General features: G+C 42.7%; 1 protein-coding gene across 3 annotated transcripts; it reads right to left on the reverse strand.

The window, feature by feature from the left end:
- On the reverse strand, positions 1 to 13,316 carry LOC133386027 (sialidase-3-like). 3 transcript variants are annotated; one of them, XM_061629647.1, is made up of 3 exons: positions 13,157 to 13,316; positions 2,620 to 2,831; positions 1 to 1,443 (listed from the first exon to the last, which is right to left on the reverse strand). In XM_061629647.1, the coding sequence occupies exons 1-3, from the start codon at positions 13,302 to 13,304 to the stop codon at positions 382 to 384; spliced, it is 1,422 nt and encodes a 473-aa protein (XP_061485631.1). In that variant the 5' UTR covers positions 13,305 to 13,316; the 3' UTR covers positions 1 to 381. The 3 variants fall into 3 exon arrangements, with proteins under 3 accessions (XP_061485631.1, XP_061485632.1, XP_061485633.1); XM_061629648.1 differs by lacking the exon at positions 13,157 to 13,316 and adding an exon at positions 8,933 to 9,011; XM_061629649.1 differs by lacking the exon at positions 13,157 to 13,316 and adding an exon at positions 8,011 to 8,083.
- Between the last annotated feature and the right edge of the window lie 5,353 nt (positions 13,317 to 18,669).

An 18,669-nucleotide genomic window follows, 5' to 3' on the forward strand; every position in this document is an offset into this window, starting at 1 on the left:
ATGACAGAAGAAAGACATGTGCAAAATAAACCAATGGCAGCAGAACAGAAAACCACAGCTGTAAGGGCAAACCAATGTTGGAATGGACAGAGGCATGTTTGTATGGGGAAAGACTCTACCAGAGACCCTAGAGAGCTGCTGCAGTTCAGGGTAAACAATACTGGCCTAAATGGACAAATCACGCGACCTGGTAGAAGGCTTCTTCTGCTGTTTGTTTTCTAGAGGTGAACCCGAGGTAGCAGCAGAACACCATTCAAAAGGCTTCCAAGGACATGAGCATCCTTCCCGTAGATCAGGGGTGACTGTGTCCTCTCAGATGTTGCTGAACTACAACTCCCAGCATTCCTGACCACTGGCCATGATGGCTGGGGCAGATGGGAGTCAGAGTCCCGAAGGACCACAGGGCCCCCGCACCTGCCGTAGATTCTTCAGAAGATCAGCGTCACTGAAAAGCTGAAAGGCAATCTCTTCTAACTCACTTAAGGCCCCACATTCAAACAAACAGCCAACAAGCAACGATTTCCCCTCTTCACAGACAGCTAGGTCTGAGTAGCCGCTGGGCCCTTTATTCAGCACCCAGGGGGCTTTCCAGCAGCCCTTCTCTAGTGGGGAGGTGTTCAGGTAGATGCCCAGATCCATGCGCTTGTGCCTGCTTGTGGGATGGGGGAAAATTAGCCATGATTTAGTGCTTTTGAGGGAGGCTGGGGCATGATCAACGCCCAACAGATGAGATGATTCACCTTCATCTTCCTCTTGGTTCACATCTGAGACCTCAGACAATGGGGTAAAACTCACTACACTGCCCTGACATCCATGCGGTGTCTCACTCAGCCCCCTGCAAAGGAAGGCTCCCTGAAATTGGCCTCCACTGTCCATGCTGAAGGCCTCAACCCGGCACTGGTCCCAACCAGAATTACGGGCGTTGATGTATAACACATTGCTATCGCCCTGGCAGGTGACCTCAGCAACTTGGCACTCTGTTGTCCGCAAGCTGGGAAGGAGCTGGCCCCGGGCCCAGCTCAGTCCTCGGTCATCGCTGTAGAAAATGAAGCAATGAGGCTTTGTCCAGCAGCAGAGCGGGTGTCCAAACAAGCGCTTGTGGATGTAGTAGGCATACGCTGGAATCACCAAACGTCCTGAAGTCAACTGCACACCGTGGCCCGGCCCTACAGCAAAGGTGGCCCAGTTTCTCTGGTCATCTTCAAACATCCGCTTGGTTAGGTCCACCGTTCGGCTCCACATGCGGCCGCCATCTTGGCTCGAGACATAGCAGAGCCTGACGGCGTTTCTCCCCATCACAATCTGTTGCTCTTCTGTGACGTGATCCAGCACGCAGATGAAGAAGAGGAAAACGGTGCCGCTCTTCTCCTCGTACACGGGGCAAGGGTTTATGGTGCGATGCTCGGGCAGCGTAGCCATCATTAGGGTTTCCTGAGGACCCCACTAGAGGACAACAGAGAAGGAACAAAATCGTCAACCCAAAGGCTTTGCTGTCTGCATGACAAAGAGCACCTCTGCCAGAATATACCTCTACACTGGCATTAAGTTAGTTCATTACATATATGAATCGCTTCCCACAACAAAAAGTCCTAAAGCCATTTAAAGTAAAAATAAAATACAGAAACATAATTTAAAATATAATTAGAGTAAAACATCCAGTCACTGGTGCTACCCAAATGTCTGGGCAAACAAAAACTTCTTTGCCTGGGGCCAAAACAATGAAAAAGCTGGTGCCAGGCAGGCCTTCTTGGGAAAAGCATTCCATAGATGGAGAGCTACTGCAGAAAAGGCTAGTTCTCTCATTCCTACCCTCCAGACTTCCCTCAGAGGTGCCATTATTATTAACAACAACAACGTTTATCAGTTGCTTTATACAATAAAAAGTCTCAAAGTGACCAGGCAAGATAAAAATGAAACAAATAAAAGCAATGTAAAACTTGCTGTTATGTGCCTTCAAGTCGATTACGACTTATGGCAACCCTGTGAATCAGAGACCTCCAAGAGCATCTGTCGTGAACCACCTTGTTCAGATCTTGTAAGTTCAGGTCTGTGGCTTCCTTTATGGAATCAATCCACCTCTTGTTTGGCCTTCCTCTTTTTCTACTCCCTTCTATTTTTCCCAGCATTATTGTCTTTTCTAGTGAATAATTTGTTGTGCAGATCGGACCTCCTGATAAGATGGTATCTGCAGGAGGCTCTCACCTGCAGAGCTCAGTGATCGACTGGGTATATAAGGGGTAAGACGGTCTTTCAGGTATCCTGGTCCCGAGCTGTATAGGGCTTTGTACGCCAAGACTAGAACCTTGAACTTGGCCCGGTAGCAAATGGGCAGCCAGTGCAATTCTTTCAGCAGCGGGGTGACATGTTGACGATACCCTGCCACAGTGAGCAGTTGTGCCGCTGCATTTTGCACCAGCTGCAGCTTCCAGACCAGCTTCAAGGGCAGCCCCACATAGATAGCATTACAGTAATCTAGCCTGGAGGTTACCAGTGCGTGGACAACAGTGGTCAGGCTATCCCGGTCCAGAAACTGCCACAACTGTCTTAAAATGCAAAACGCACAAACCCCTGAATGAAATCAGGAACAGCACAGTCAGCACTTCCTGCCCCTGGTGTTACCTGGACAGACGTCCCTTCCTTCTGCCCTCGCCTCATCACCAGGAACTTCGCATCTTCGTCTCTGGGCGATGAGCGCTCCTCTGCAAATGCCAGGAAAGTGGACTCAGAGGGCAGGTACAGCAGAGCTGGGATGCGGTAGGTGAGGCCCCCATGTTTCTTCTGGCTGAAAAGAGCCACCTTCCCAGAGCCAAGCTGAGCCCTGGCCATCTTTTCTGGGCATAGAGATATGGGGGGGGGGCAAGGAGAGGGAGATAGAGAGATCTCAGAATCAGAGCGACACTAGTTTGTTGCATCGAACAGCCACAGAGGGCAGCATACCCTGAACTTTAAGACCATGTCCAGATGTCTCTGAGAGCCAGTGTAGTGTAGTGATTAGATTAGAGCAGCCTTTTCCAACTGGTGTGCCTCCAGATGTTGTTGGACCACAACTCCCATCAGACTCAGCCATTGGCAATGCTGACTGAGGCTGATGGGAGTTGTGGTCCAACAACATCTGGAGGCACACTGGTTGGGAAAGGCTGGATTAGAGTGTTGGACTACAACCTGGGAGACCAGGGTTCGAATCCCCACACAGTCATGAAGCTCACTGGGTGACCTTGGGCCGGTTACCGCCTCTCATCCTCACAGGAAGGCAATGGTGAACCCCCTCTGACTGCTTACCATGAAAACCCTATTCGTAGGGTTGCCATAACTCAGAATCGACTTGAAGGCAGTCCATTTCCATTTCCAGATGTCTCTAACCCTGATTCAGGAACCAGTGGCAGCACCTCGGACAGGTCCTTGAAAGTTCAGACTAAAAGCTGGGGCAGACTCCACTGCCACACTAAGAACATAAGAACATAAGAAGAGCCTGCTGGATCAGGCCAGTGGCCCATCTGGTCCAGCATCCTATTCTCACAGTGGCCAACCAGGTGCCTGGGGGAAGCCCACAAGCAGGACCCGAGTGCAAGAACACTCTCCCCTCCTGAGGCTTCCGGCAACTGGTTTTCAGAACCATGCTGCCTCTGACTAGGGTGGCAGAGCACAGGCATCACGGCTAGTAGCCATTGATAGCCCTGTCCTCCATGAATTTGTCTAATCTTCTTTTAAAGCCGTCCAAGCTGGTGGCCATTACTGCATCTTGTGGGAGCAAATTCCATAGTTTAACTATGCGCTGAGTAAAGAAGTACTTCCTTTTGTCTGTCCTGAATCTTCCAACATTCAGCTTTTTTGAATGTCCACGAGTTCTGGTATTATGAGAGAGGGAGAAGAACTTTTCTCTATCCACTTTCTCAATGCCATGCATAATTTTATACACTTCTATCATGTCTCCTCTGACCCGCCTTTTCTCTAAACTAAAAAGCCCCAAATGCTGCAACCTTTCCTCGTAAGGGAGTTGCTCCATCCCCTTGATCATTCTGGTTGCCCTCTTCTGAACCTTTTCCAACTCTATAATATCCTTTTTGAGATGAGGCGACCAGAACTGTACACAGTATTCCAAATGCGGCCGCACCATAGATTTATACAACGGCATGATGATAGCGGCTGTTTTATTTTCAATACTTTTCCTAATTATTGCTAGCATGGAATTTGCCTTTTTCACAGCTGCCGCACACTGGGTCGACATTTTCATCGTGCTGTCCACTACAACCCCGAGGTCTCTCTCCTGGTCGGTCACCGCCAGTTCAGACCCCATGAGCGTATATGTGAAATTAGGATTTTTTGCTCCAATATGCATAATTGTACACTTGTTTATATTGAATTGCATTTGCCATTTTTCCGCCCATTCACTCAGTTTGGAGAGATCTTTTTGGAGCTCTTCGCAATCCCTTTTTGTTTTAACAACCCTGAACAATTTAGTGTCGTCAGCAAACTTGGCCACTTCACTGCTCACTCCTAATTCTAGGTCATTAATGAACAAGTTGAAAAGTACAGGTCCCAATACCGATCCTTGAGGGACTCCACTTTCTACAGCCCTCCATTGGGAGAACTGTCCATTTATTCCTACTCTCTGCTTTCTGCTTCTTAACCAATTCCTTATCCACAAGAGGACCTCTCCTCTTATTCCATGACTGCTAAGCTTCCTCAGAAGTCTTTGGTGAGGTACATTGTCAAACGCTTTTTGAAAGTCTAAGTACACTTTGTCCACTGGATCACCTCTATCTATATGCTTGTTGACACTCTCAAAGAATTCTAATAGGTTATTGAGACAGGACTTTCCCTTGCAGAAGCCATGCTGGCTCTGCTTCAGCAAGGCTTGTTCTTCTATGTGCTTAGTTAATCTAGCTTTAATAATACTTTCTACCAGTTTTCCAGGGACAGAAGTTAAGCTAACTGGCCTGTAATTTCCGGGATCCCCTCTGGATCCCTTTTTGAATATTGGCGTTACATTTGCCACTTTCCAGTCCTCAGGCACGGAGGAGGACCCGAGGGACAAGTTACATATTTTAGTTAGCAGATCAGCAATTTCACCTTTGAGTTCTTTGAGAACTCTCGGGTGGATGCCATCCGGGCCCGGTGATTTGTCAGTTTTTATATTGTCCATTAAGCCTAGAACTTCCTCTCTCGTTACCACTATTTGTCTCAGTTCCTCAGAATCTCTTCCTGCAAATGTTAGTTCAGGTTCAGGGATCTGCCCTATATCTTCCACTGTGAAGACAGATGCAAAGAATTCATTTAGCTTCTCTGCAATCTCCTTATCGTTCTTTAGTACACCTTTGACTCCCTTATCATCCAAGGGTCCAATCGCCTCCCTAGAATGTCTCCTGCTTTGAATGTATTTATAGAATTTTTTGTTGTTGGTTTTTATGTTTTTAGCAATGTGCTCCTCAAATTCTTTTTTAGCATCCCTTATTGTCTTCTTGCTTTCAATATTCCACTGACATGGAACCACCAGCTACCACTGCCAGGAACAGTATTTCAGTAGCCCAGTGAATGTGCCATTATGGCTCATACCAAAGCCTCACCAATCAACACTCCTCACCAGGGGGAACTGAAAGCTAAGCCCCATTCAAGATCCTTTGTTTCCTTGATTCCCATTAGGATACAATATCTTGGATTTGCACCCTGAAAGTGACATTTTGTTCTGGGACTTAGACCTGGAGAAATTTCACATCTCTGACGGGAACCACTTTGGATTACAAGCCTGCCTGCTTGCCCACCCATGCTTGTACTAAATCATTTGTAGCTAATTGACAACCTGGGAAGAAAATAAACAGACCCAGTTTACAAAAACACTAAGCTTGGTCACCTGAAGGAGATTCTTACTCACCATAGACGCCTAGGCTACTAGCTAGTTATTGTGAACCACAGAGTGTTCAAGGCACAACTAAGTCATCCTGAGCCACCTTGCAAGAGTCATATTCATACAAACAGAGGAAGCTCCCTATACTGACTCAGACCATTGGCCCATCACGCTTAGTACTGTCTACACTGACCAGCAGCAGGTCTCCGGGGCTTCAGACAGGAGGTCTCTCCCAGCCCTACCAGGAGATGCCCTTGGGGATTGAACCTGGGACCTTTGGCATGCAAAGCAGATGCTCTGCCACTGAGCTACAGCCCTGCCCTTATTTCGTTGTCCCATCCCTCATTTTAAGGCCACTCACCTCCTGAACTTCCAAATAAATCACACAAAAACATTTCACCCCCTTAAAAAAAAACACCTCTGCCTCCCAAGAGTATTTGCAAAGCACTCCCACTGTAATCCTTAACAGACTTAGCTTTGTTACAACTTGTTTGGGCAGGAGGCCATTCCACGTCAACAGCCAGGAAAACAGGGGAAGGTTAAAGTCAAGCACTTCAGTTCCCTCGCTCAGCAGCTGCAGCTTTTAAAAACCCCCAGGCTGTATAGAATCATAGAGTTGGAAGGAGCCTGTAAGGCCATCAAGTCCAACCCCCTGCTCAATGCAGGAATGCAAATCAAAGCATCCCCGACAGATGGCTGTCCAGCTGCCTCTTGAATGCCTCCAGTGTCAGAGAGCCCACTACCTCTCTAGGTCATTGGTTCCATTGTCATATGGCTCTAACAGTTAGGAAGTTTTTCCTGATGTTCAGTCGAAATCTGGCTTCCTGCAACTTGAGCCCATTATTCTGTGTCCTGCACTCTGGGACGATCGAGAAGAGATCCCGGCCCTCCTCTATATGACAACCTTTCATGTACTTGAACAGTGCTGTCATATCTCCCCTCAGTCTTCCCATCTCTGAGAGCAGAGGGTGTAGATGCCCTAACTTCTCCTTGGCCGAAGGCAACACTGTATCTTTTCCCTCCTTTTCCATTGCTTTCTCGGGTGCTGAAAAAGGTAAGGATGGAGAGGGCCAATGTTGTTCTACTAGCACCAGATTGGCCAAGGAGGCCATGGTTCTCAGAGCTAGTCACCCTATCTGTCGAGCCCCCATGGCGTCTGCCTCTTCGACCAGATTTGCTACTACAAGGACCGTTTCGCCACCCCGATCTCCAATGGTTGAGCTTAACTGCATGGAAATTGAGCGAGGCAAACTGCTGAGGGCTGGATTACCAATGGAAGTGGTAACCACAATATTGGCATCTAGAAGACAGTCCACAATAAGAAGCTACCAGTATACCTGGGCGGCCTTTTTGAAATGGTGTACTACGAATCATGTTACACCTAGCCAGTCGGGAATTACAGAGGTGTTATCCTTTTTAAATGCTGGTTTGAAGAATGGGTTGCGACCCAATACTTTGAGACGACAAGCATCTGCGTTGTCAACTGTCCTCTCTAAGTCTTCTTCTGCATCTCTGGGAGCTCATCCCTACATGAAACAATTTCTAAGAGGGGCTTCACTATTGTCACCACCAAACATGCCCAGTTCTTCCAGTCTCTACCACTGAGCTACAACCCTGCCTGTTTCGTTCTCCCATCCGTCCCACCCCTGTCCTAATCCTAATCACCCATCTCTGCCACACGTGGCTTTAGGCAGAAATCTCTTCCACAGGCTTGACTGGGGTTTTTGTCCCCCATCGCTGGCTGCGATGTTCTGAAAACAGGACCTTGACGACAAAACTTGCAAACATTTTCTCAGAAGTAAGCCCCCTTGCATTCAAAGAGGAGTGAGTGGAGACAGAATTGCAGTCTAAAAATATCTTTTGATATTGCATAAATGATACTGGCATCTTTATGACACTTGCACCTTAAATTGCATCACATCCACTTTTACAGGAACTGGAAGGGGGAGAATCCCCTCCGAATCCCCCTCACCCTTCCGTTCTCTCCCCCCACGACTCCTTCTGGATTTCCCACTACCCCCCCTTCCCTGGTACAGTTAAAGGGGTAGGGGGCTCCTCGAGGGGGTGGGAGGAACCTTCCTCCTTGGGGAGAGGGATCCACACACTGGGCTGCGGGGGGGGGATATTTTTCCTGCAAGGAGAAGATGCTTTCCTCTAAGGTCTCTCACCCCTTAAGATGCAGGTCGACTGCTGCCCTCTCCCTTTCCCCTTCCCTGGAGAGTGAGGGGGTAATTCTGAGTCTTCTCCCCTCTCTGCCAGCAACACTCACAGAGCAGAGGCTTCCCCAGAGTGCAAGAGAATCGTGTCTGAGCAAGGGAAGGATCAGTCCCACCTATGCGGGGAGGGGGAGCTGGATCAAGCTCTCTTCCTCTGGGTCTGGAGCACCGCCCCCTCCTCTTTAGCCATGCCCACCAGCATCACTCTCTCACAGGCATAGACATTTAAGGTGTGTTCACAGATCAAACTTTTCAAGCACATTATTTCCCCCAGAGAGTCCTGATAACTGTAGTTTACCCCTCACAGAGCTACAACTGCCAGCACCCTCAACAAACTACAGTTCCCAGGTTTCTTTGTGGGAAATGTTGTTGTTGTTCTGTGCCTTCAAGTCGATCACAACTTATGGTGACCCTATGAATCAGCGACCTCCAAGAGCATCTGTCATGAACCACCCTGTTCAGATCTTGTAAGTTCAGGTCTGTGGCTTCCTGAATGGAATCAATCCATCTCTTGTTTGGCCTTCCTCTTTTTCTACTCCCTTCTGTTTTTCCCAGCATTATTGTCTTTTCCAGTGAATCCTGTCTTCTCATTATGTATCCAAAGTATGATAACCTCAGTTTTGTCATTTTAGCTTCTAGTGATAGTTCTGGTTGTAAAACATTTTGCTGTGCCGGTGGCTGCATAAGCCTCAGACCCCAAAGATATTGACCTGAGGAATCTTCCTAAGCATCAGAATCTGAGCTCTGCATGTGCAGCAAGATAGCCTCTTCCTTACTATTACAACTAGATGTCTTTTATTACTCTTAGCACAGCTCCTGGCTCTAAAAACTAGTTAAGGTGTACAAAAGAAGAAATACAAGAGGTCCACCTTACCGATCATCCTGCTACTGCCTGCAATAGTCAACTAGGCAATAGCCTTCCTCTGTTTTATGTCCCCTGCATCTTTCACTTAGCATCTGGTATTCATACTGGTATACTGCCTTTGAATATAGGAGTTTCATTTATCTATCATGGCTGGAGAGGTGCTTGAGGGACAGCTTCCGGTAAGACACAGTTTTTCCCTCGGAGAACTTTGTTTCTTAAGAAACGTTTAAAATTCTCTTAAAACAAAGAAACACTCTTTGATACACTGTAACTGACTTACAGATAGTACAGAGAATATATGGGCTAAATTGAAACTAGGTCTCCTTCTTTAGCGGCAGGAGTTGCCGTGACTGCCATAATTGCCGTGACTGCTATAAACAAACTGAGCAATAAATCAAAAAGACTGTTTTACTTCTATCCTTATCTTTTGCCCTAAAACAAAGAGTAAAAAGTCAGCAGTCTAAGAAAATCAGGAATTCTTTGTAAGCTGTCTAAAGATAAAGCGTCGGATCTAACTGTTATATGTATCTGCATTCTGCAGACAAGAGAAACGATAACACAAAATTATACTTGAATTAAATATAGATGGCTTGCCTTTCTGGAAATCATCAGGAAATGAGAACAAATTCAAATAATGATGCATCTTTTCCTGCATCGCAATTAAAGATCACAAGTTTTTTCCCTACAGTAACAAACTTGCCACGCTTGCATTTTAAATCACAGGCAACTTTAACTGCATCCTCAACGCCAAAATTAACCCATGAATGGTCACTGGAACATCCCACTATTGTTAATAGCTCAAAGATAAACTATCCAGCAAAAAGCCTTGCTGAAGAATTAAAAGATGCAGGCTTTAATGCCTCTTCAACTTCGTCCTATGAGAGTCACCCTTCAGAAATTCTAACTATTGATTCGTATCAGACGTATTTTGAACAAAACTCATCAAATACCGAAACAAAAGTAGAACTGATAAATCACACTTTGGAAGAAGCATATGTGAAATGGCAGAAACCATTAGCACATGAAATTCAACTGCTTAAAAATTATATTCTAGAAACGAACAAACTTCTTACCACTTTGGTGCAAGAAATAATCCCCAATTTAAGTAAAAATTGGGGAGAATATAAGTCCGAAGAGACTGGAAAATCTGGACTTTTCACTAAACCCTCAAATGATCAGGATAAGAAAGAAAAAACGCAGACAAAGATAAAAACTGTGTTACCTCGTAAGAAGAACAAGGAAATTAAAAAATCAAAAAATCTCAAAAATTTAAAGACCACCAAACCGAAGAAACTTAATTTCAAACCTTTGTTTAAAATATTGGATTCCCAAACAAAACTGAATTCTATAAAACCTTGTCGTTATTCTAACCCAGCTAAACATAAGTCAAGAAAGATCGAGTTAATTCCGAAATAAAGGACACTTCATTAAACACCGATCTTTGTGCAAATCGGAAGGAAGAAGATTTTCTTCCGGGAACATCTTGCGTCTTCTCTAGTTCAGATTATATTTATGACACCTATAAAGATTCTACGACTCTTTGGAATTTAGCTTTACAACCAGATAAGTTGGTAATATCTTATAAAAAGACAACAAGAGGGAACAACTTAAATTACCCGAGTTTTTTCTTTCTGGACCAATGTTTGGGAAAAATGTTCCACACAGGGCCACGTATAAATTACATTAAATCACTGGTAAATATCTTGGTAAACTCACATGAATGGAGACTGATAGCGACTTTCCACTCACGATATATGGCAAATCAAATTTTTCACGCAAAACAGGCTTTGTTGAAAGAAAAAAGCATTATGATACATAGATATTTTATCAATTCTGCGTCGCCTGGACCTCTGGTCGACCTATATGCTCCTGTTAATGGTGATGCAACAGCAACCTCAGGAGATTATACAAGTCACGACTCCATTCAGACAGATTCGGTAGTGCTATTGCAAGATTCGGCTTGCTCAAATGAGATGAATCATCTGTCACACTATATAAAGGAAATGGAGCCGGAGGAAACAGAACTAACAGAGTTATATTCACAACTGCCAGTAGAAGAGAGGATGATCCTTATCAACAAATTTTATAACTTGATGCAGTATTGCAAGTCACTAGACTCTAAATTAAACCATCAAAGAGCCCCTGCTGAACCCAGATCAGCATTGGCATCAAAGTCGAGGAGCCCTTCAATCGACTTAACTAAAGATAACAAGATCAAAACTCGACACAAACCAATCATGGTGGGAGACAACTGGAACAACGCCAGGTTTTTATACCCGACAGAACTGGGATCTCCATCTTGCCAGAGCGACGTAGATTGTATAGATAAAAATGCTAAATCTCTATCGATAAATGAAAGTTTCCTGGATAAAGCCAACTGACAAGCTTTGTCAGCAAACAAATATGCTAGCCAGCCAGGTGACAATATGGTAAAATCCTTCTCGCATAACAAACTTCCCTCTTTAAATAAAGAGCCCATATCGTTTCTTTCATGGAATATTTCGGGTTGGAATACAAAGGTTAAAGATTCGGAATTGTTGGCATATATTAGTAAACAAGATATAGTAGCTCTACAGGAGACCTGGTCATACCATATGCCCTTCTTGAACGGATATTCTTCTTATCACCTTCCTGCAACACCTTCTGATAGCAAGATGGGTAGAGCGAAAGGTGGTCTGGCTATCTTTGTTTCCACTGCGCTGATGGCAAAAATTATTGAGTTACAACCTAGGGGAAATTTTGCTATGACAGTGTTGTTATCCTTCCAAATAGAGTCTTTTTTGATTATTAATTTTTATATTCCGCCTATAAATCAAAAGAACTTTTTAAACTGGATATGGGATGATATAGGACAGTATCTATCAGAATTAGAAAGTAAATACCCAAATGCAAATCTAATTCTTATGGGTGATTTTAACACGAGAATTGGGCCTAATGATGATGCTCTTTTTACCTCTAACCTGTGGCGCGGAGAAGATATAGAACATTATATTTCGCCTCTTGAAAGGATGTCTAAAGATTCAAAAATAAATTACGGGGGAATATGTCTGGCGCGATTTGTGGCTAATCATGATCTTCAGATATTAAATGGTCTTAGCCATATATCAGGTAGTGAGGAATTCACTTACATTTCAAAAAATGGATGCAGTGTAATCGATTATGTTATTATTTCAAAAAAACTATTAAGAACAAATAATATCTTTAAAGTGGGAAATAAGCACAATAGTGATCATTTACCTCTCATTTTTCTACATTGTATGCCAGAGAATTTTAGATTAAAAGCTATGTATAATTCAATTTTAAATTCCAATTATTTAATTCATAAAAAATCAATCTGGACCTCGAGCTTAGCCACAAAGATGGAATTTTTTTTTAATACGCCTTGGGCTTTTAATATGCGTGATCAGATAATAAAAGAAGATAATATAAGCACACTTTTTAAAGATTATGATTTATTAATGTTGCACACAAATTCTACCTTATTGCCCAAAACTATGAAAAGTAAACCAAATTTAAATCTTAGAGGTAAAGGCAAATGGTTCGACAAAGAGTGTTTTGAATTAAAACATCAATTACGAGAAATTTATCAGCATTATCGGCATAAAAATTGTAAATCTCTTCCTGCAGAATATTATGTTATAAAAAACAAATATAAGCTGACTTTGGCCAATAAGAAAAGACTGGCTATTCAGGAAGAATGGAAAGCTCTTATTGCGGCGGCTAGGTCACAAAATTCAAAAAGTTTTTGGCAAATTATATCTAAGTCACTTAGAACGTCAATTTATAGCCCATGTACTATTTCTCCCCAAAAGTGGGAACAGTTTTTTACGGAACTTTACTCAACTGACTGTCCCAACTATTATAATACTAATCCACCACCTGACTTCTCTGATTTGCCTCAATGGTCCCCAGTTACTCAGGATGAAATTAGAGAACTAATAGCAGCTTTAAAACCCGCTAAGGCACCTGGTCCGGATAACTTACCTCCTCAGCTTCTAAAAAATTTTCCTGATTGGTGGGCCCCTCTGCTTGCAAACGTTTTCACTAAAATTAACAACACTGGCCACATCCCTGATGTCTGGCGGAAAGCAATAGTGGTCCCAATTTTTAAAAAAGGAGCAAAAGAGGATCCATCTAATTATCGACCAATTAGTTTACTTTCTATAATTGGAAAACTCTATTCATCCCATCTAAAATCAAAACTATATAAATGGATGGAAGATAAAAACATACTTGGAGACGAACAGGCCGGTTTTAGAGTAGGGCGCTCCGTTCTGGACCATAGTTTGCTACTAAGTTTTCTTGCGGAAAAATACAGAAATTGTAGAGGTAACGGACTGTATGTAGCATTTGTGGACTTAAGGGCCGCATTCGACTCCATTTCAAGGGAACATCTATGGAGAAAACTTGAAAAAATCCAAATAGATAAACGGTTATTTTTCTTAATTTACAATTTACATTGTCAAAACTCAATGCAGGTGCGTTGTGGTCTGGATGGCAGTTTAACAACTTCAATTCCTATAACTAAAGGGGAAAGACAGGGATGCATTTTAGCTCCCCTGTTGTTTACACTCTACCTCAACGATTTAAATGCGTCATGTTTAGCCGCCGAGTTCCATGCCCCCAAAATTGGGGATCAACCCTGCCCTCTTCTTTTATATGCCGATGACGCTGTTCTTTTATCCCTCTCCAAGGTTGGACTTAAACATCTAATAAGAGCCTTTATGACCTATTGCACACACAATTTCTTAACAATTAATTATTCTAAAACAAATATTTTAGTGTTTTCAACTAAGAAAACCGCAGGTTTTTGGAAAGTAAACGGTCAACAAATAGCCCTGGTTTCCCAATATAAGTATTTGGGTATAATTTTTACTTCATCCCTGAGTTGGACTGCGCATATAAAAGCCATGGTAGCTAAGGCAAGGATCTCAGTAAATCATCTACTTCACTATTTCTTTTACAAAGGGGGAAAATTTGTTCCAGCAGCCATTAAGGTTTTTAAATTAAAAATTATTTCCCAGCTGTTATTTGGTATACCAATATGGATTCATGCGTTTAATACTACAGTGGAGGCAGTACTCTCCATCTTCCTTCGCCGCCTGCTAGGTGTGCCAAGATGTGCACCAGCGGCAGCTCTCAGGTTGGAGGTGGGCATTCCGTCCATTGAATCCCAGGCGTGGTTGATAACTTCAAATTTTTGGATTAGAATATTTTACGGCCAGCCTTCGGGCTATTTAAATCAAACGTGGAATGACGCATATGCGGCAAGCTGGAATAAAAATATTGGGTTAAAATGTTCCTCCATAGGGTTATCAACAGTTTATTTATCCTCTCAAACCCCCAATATGGCCAAACTAGAAATTGGAACACGCCTCAAAGATATTGATTTTCAAAATAACATCTCAATGGCTACAAAAACCTGTTCACCATTATATTTTAATTTAAATCCAGTGCCGTTCCGATATGCTTCATACTTAGATTTTCTTATACTCCCAAAATTGCGTCTGGCTTTCAAGAAAGTGAAATTCAATTCTTTCTATTCATCGCTTCTTTTAGGGAGATATCAAGGTATATCATATGAAAAGCGTATATGCCCCTTCAGGTCTGGAAAAATTGAAACACTTTACCATGTAATATTTGACTGTTCTTTATATGATATTTTACATGTTGATCTTTTATCAAGAACTATAGAAAATACATTGACAATGTCTCCTAGAAACAAGTTACGTTATTTATTATCTGGTCGGAACAAACAAATTACCTTGACAGTGGCAAAATTCATATATATGGCCCAATTACAACGTTTGGAAGTTTAAACGTTTTAGATTATTTGAAAGAACATCACTTATGAACTATTTTAACTTTGTTTTAATGTAATTGTCTTGTATAAGGATTTGTAACATTGTTTGCCTGTAACAGATTGGGTCTATGACCGTAAATAAACAACTACTTATCTAGTTCTGGTTTAATTTGTTCTAACACCCAATTAGGGTCACCATGTCAGAATCGGCTTGAAGGCAGTCAATTTAATTTTTTCAACACCCAATTATTTGTCATTTTTGTAGTCCATGGTATGCTGCAGAGGACAGTACCTTGGAGAGACTTTGCTGCGTTTACAAAGAATGCAGCTGGAGCACAAATGTAAACACAGAGCATATATTGTTATTTAAAAAAGGAAATTAAGGCTGCAGTCCAGTACACACTTACCTGGGAGCAAGTCCCATTGAACCCAATGGAGCTTACTTCTGAGTAGACATGTGTTGGATTGTAGCCTAACACAGAACGTCTCACACAATCTAGTTTAATATTATCTACATTGGGGTTCCCAAAATTGTTTTTTCCACAGATGGCATGAAAATTGCTGCCGGTCTTGGCAGACCACTTTATGATTTTTCTGCCTGCTGTAGCCATTGTAATGTGCCGTTCTAGATGCTGTATGATTTTTAATTCTTTCTTTTGTTTGAATTTAATTGTATTACATTTCCATAGAACGCAAATCGTAATACAATAGAATCAGAAATATTCTATTGTATATTTTATTTCTTTTATAAGAAATAAAAGAAACAAAAATATGACCAAAGATCAGTATGAATTTTGAATGTGGACATGCCGTGGACCACCTGAATGAAGCTTGCAGACAACTGGGGGGCAGAGAATGGACCACAGTCTGGGAACCAGGGCTGTGGAGTCGGTACGCCAAACCTTTGACTCCCACTCCTCTATTTTTCTACTCTCCGACTCCGACTCCACCCAAAATTGCTTCCGACTCCACAGCCCTGGAAAGGGCTGTAAATGTCCTTTTAAATTGGAAGCTCTCGTAGGAGCATTTTTATCGCTGCCTGAATATGTGCTGATCTTGGCATCACAGCATTTGTCTTCATCTGGGTCCTGTGTCATACACTGATGCACAAAATGTTTTCCATCTTGAGTTATGGTGAAATGCTCAACTACAGCTGACTTCATGGGAAGCTTCTTTGACATTTTGAATTTATATTTTAAAAAAATTGTCAATCAAAATTTGTTTTGAAGCCGGAGTCGGAACATTTCTACTGACTCCGACTCCACCCAAAATTTCTTCCGACTCCGACTCCACGACTCTGACTCCAACTCCACAGCCCTGCTGGGAAGCTCTGAGCTACACATTTTGGAAGCAGCTCTTCTTGCTCTCTGGCAGGAGCCTCTCCCATCCTATCTGGAGGGGACAGGTCTTAAACTTGCAACCTCCTGCATGCCAGGCAGATAGCTCTATCGCTGAGCTACAGCCGTCCCCTGTGTTACAGGACACTGCAATGAATAACAAACCCTTATGCTGCTGTTAAATAACTGAACTATAATAAACTTCATAAGGAACCTGTTGACTGAATAACTGCAATTCAATCAGAAATACAAATAAATAAAGCACCTGACAGAAAGAAACAAGAACAAAAAGAAAGACAACAGAAATAGACCGGATAAGAACAGATCTCTGATGAGCCACCTTTACATGTTAGCATGTAGCTCATTGGCAGAGAATCTTTGCATGCGGAAAGTCCCACGCTCAATCCCTCGTGGCTTCTCCAGACAGGGCTGGGAGAGATCCCTGTCTGAAACTCTGGAGAGCAGCTGCCAGTCAGTGTAGACATCACTGAGCAAGATGGGCCAGTGGTCTGACTCGGTATATAGCAGATTCCTATGTTCCCACTAACTTGGAGAAGGTGGTCGTACCAGATCATCAGCAGATCTCTCCTGGTTCCTTCAATTAGAGTGGCTAAACTAGCCGGCACTAGGTCCAAAGCCTTTTCCATTGCGGCTCCCCTATTATGGAATACCCTGCCAGTGGCCATTCGCCTAGCTTCATCACTTTTGTGTTTTCGGAAGCAGCTGAAGACCTGGCTTTTTGATTAAGTTGGTGGGGATATCTGTTATAGCCATTCAGTGTTGGATGTGGATTGGCTGTCATAATTCATTTTGATTTTTACGTTGTTTTATTTATGCTGTAATTTGTTTTAGTATGCTGTAATTTGTATTTCGATATGTATTTTATTTTCTGTTGTACGTCGCCTAGAGTGACAGGTTTCACCTGCCAGATAGGCGTCTAATAAATTTTAGATAATAATTTTTAGATAATAATAAACAGTTGAACATTATTTTGTATCTTTTTGTTCCAGTGCACAATAAGCAAACATGGTTCTACATGTCTGTTATCCTGCCTGTGTCATCTGCACCTAATAATATCTGTATTCATTAATAGGCAAAAAACCTTGCGGTTTAAGAACGTACCTATTGCCAACGGATATTTCTATCAAACTTTAAAAAGCAGGGAAATTGGGCAGCTATAGTGAATGCCCCAGGGGAGCATGAGACCTAAACTCCTCTCTGAGATATTGGACTGCCCTACAAATTGGTCTAAATGCAAACACAATTTGGGTTGGTCTTTCACAGTCCAATCCACTTCCTGTGTAGCTTGGAAGAATTTGGTAACATGTGCCTCTGAGCATATGGTGAGTGGTGGCAACACCTGCAATCAGCCCAAATAATAGAAAGAAGACATGTGCTGTGCTGATCTTGTTTTAGCCAGGAGGAAGCAATATTATTAAGACAGTTGATATAGTTCAGATGGTCACTCTAAATATGTCTGATTTACTTTGCAATTTCACTGAAGTTTCATTGTTGCTGTTATGTGCCTCCAAGTCGACTACGACTTGTGGTGACCCTATGAATCAGCAACCTCCAAGAGCATCTGTCATGAACCACCCTGTTCAGACCTTGTAAGTTCAAGTCTGAGGCTTCCTTTAGGGAATCAATCCATCTCTTGTTTGGCCTTCCCTTTTTCCTGCTCCCTTCTGTTTTCCCCAGCATTATTGTCTTTTCTAGTGAATCCTGTCTTCTCATTATGTGTCCAAAGTATGATAAACTGTTCCATCATTTTAGCTTCTAGTGATAGTTCTGGTTTAATTTGTTCTAACACCCAATTATTTGTCTTTTTCACAGTCCATGGTATGCGCAAAGCTCTTCTCCAGCACCACATTTCAAATGAGTTGATTTTTCTCTTATCCACTTTTTTCACTGTCCAACTTTCACATCCATACATAGAGATTGGAAATACCATGGTCTGAATGATCCTGACTTTGGTGTTCAGTGATACATCTTTGCATTTGAGGACCTTTTCTAGTTTTCTCACAGCTGACCTCCCCAGTCCTAGCCTTCTTCTGTTGTCATTACTTTAGTCTTTTTGACGTTCAGCTGTAGTCCTGCTTTTGTGCTTTCCTCTTTAACTTTCATCAGCATTCGTTTCAAATCATTACTGGTTTCTGCTAGTAGTATGGTATCGTCTGAATATCTTATTGATATTTCTCCCTCCAATTTTCACACCTCCTTCATCTTGATCCAATCCTGCTTTCTGTATGATATGTTCTGTGTATAGATTAAACAAATAGGGAGATAAAATACACCTGTCTCACACCCTTTCCGATGGGGAACCAATCGGTTTCTCCATATTCTGTCCTTACAGTAGCCTCTTGTGCAGAGTATAGGTTGCGCATCAGGACAATCAAATGCTGTGGCACCCCCATTTCTTTTAAAGCATTCCATAGTTTTTCATGATCTACACAGTCAAAGGCTTTGCTGTAATCTATAAAGCACAAGGTGACTTCCTTGGTCCGTTCCATTATCCAACGTATGTTTGTGATATGATCTCTTGTGTCTCTTCCCTTTCTAAATCCAGCTTGGACATCTGGCATTTCTCACTCCATCCGCCGGGACCT

The sequence above is a fragment of the Rhineura floridana genome, chromosome 5 (assembly GCF_030035675.1).
Source record: "Rhineura floridana isolate rRhiFlo1 chromosome 5, rRhiFlo1.hap2, whole genome shotgun sequence".
Classification (NCBI taxonomy): domain Eukaryota; kingdom Metazoa; phylum Chordata; class Lepidosauria; order Squamata; family Rhineuridae; genus Rhineura; species Rhineura floridana.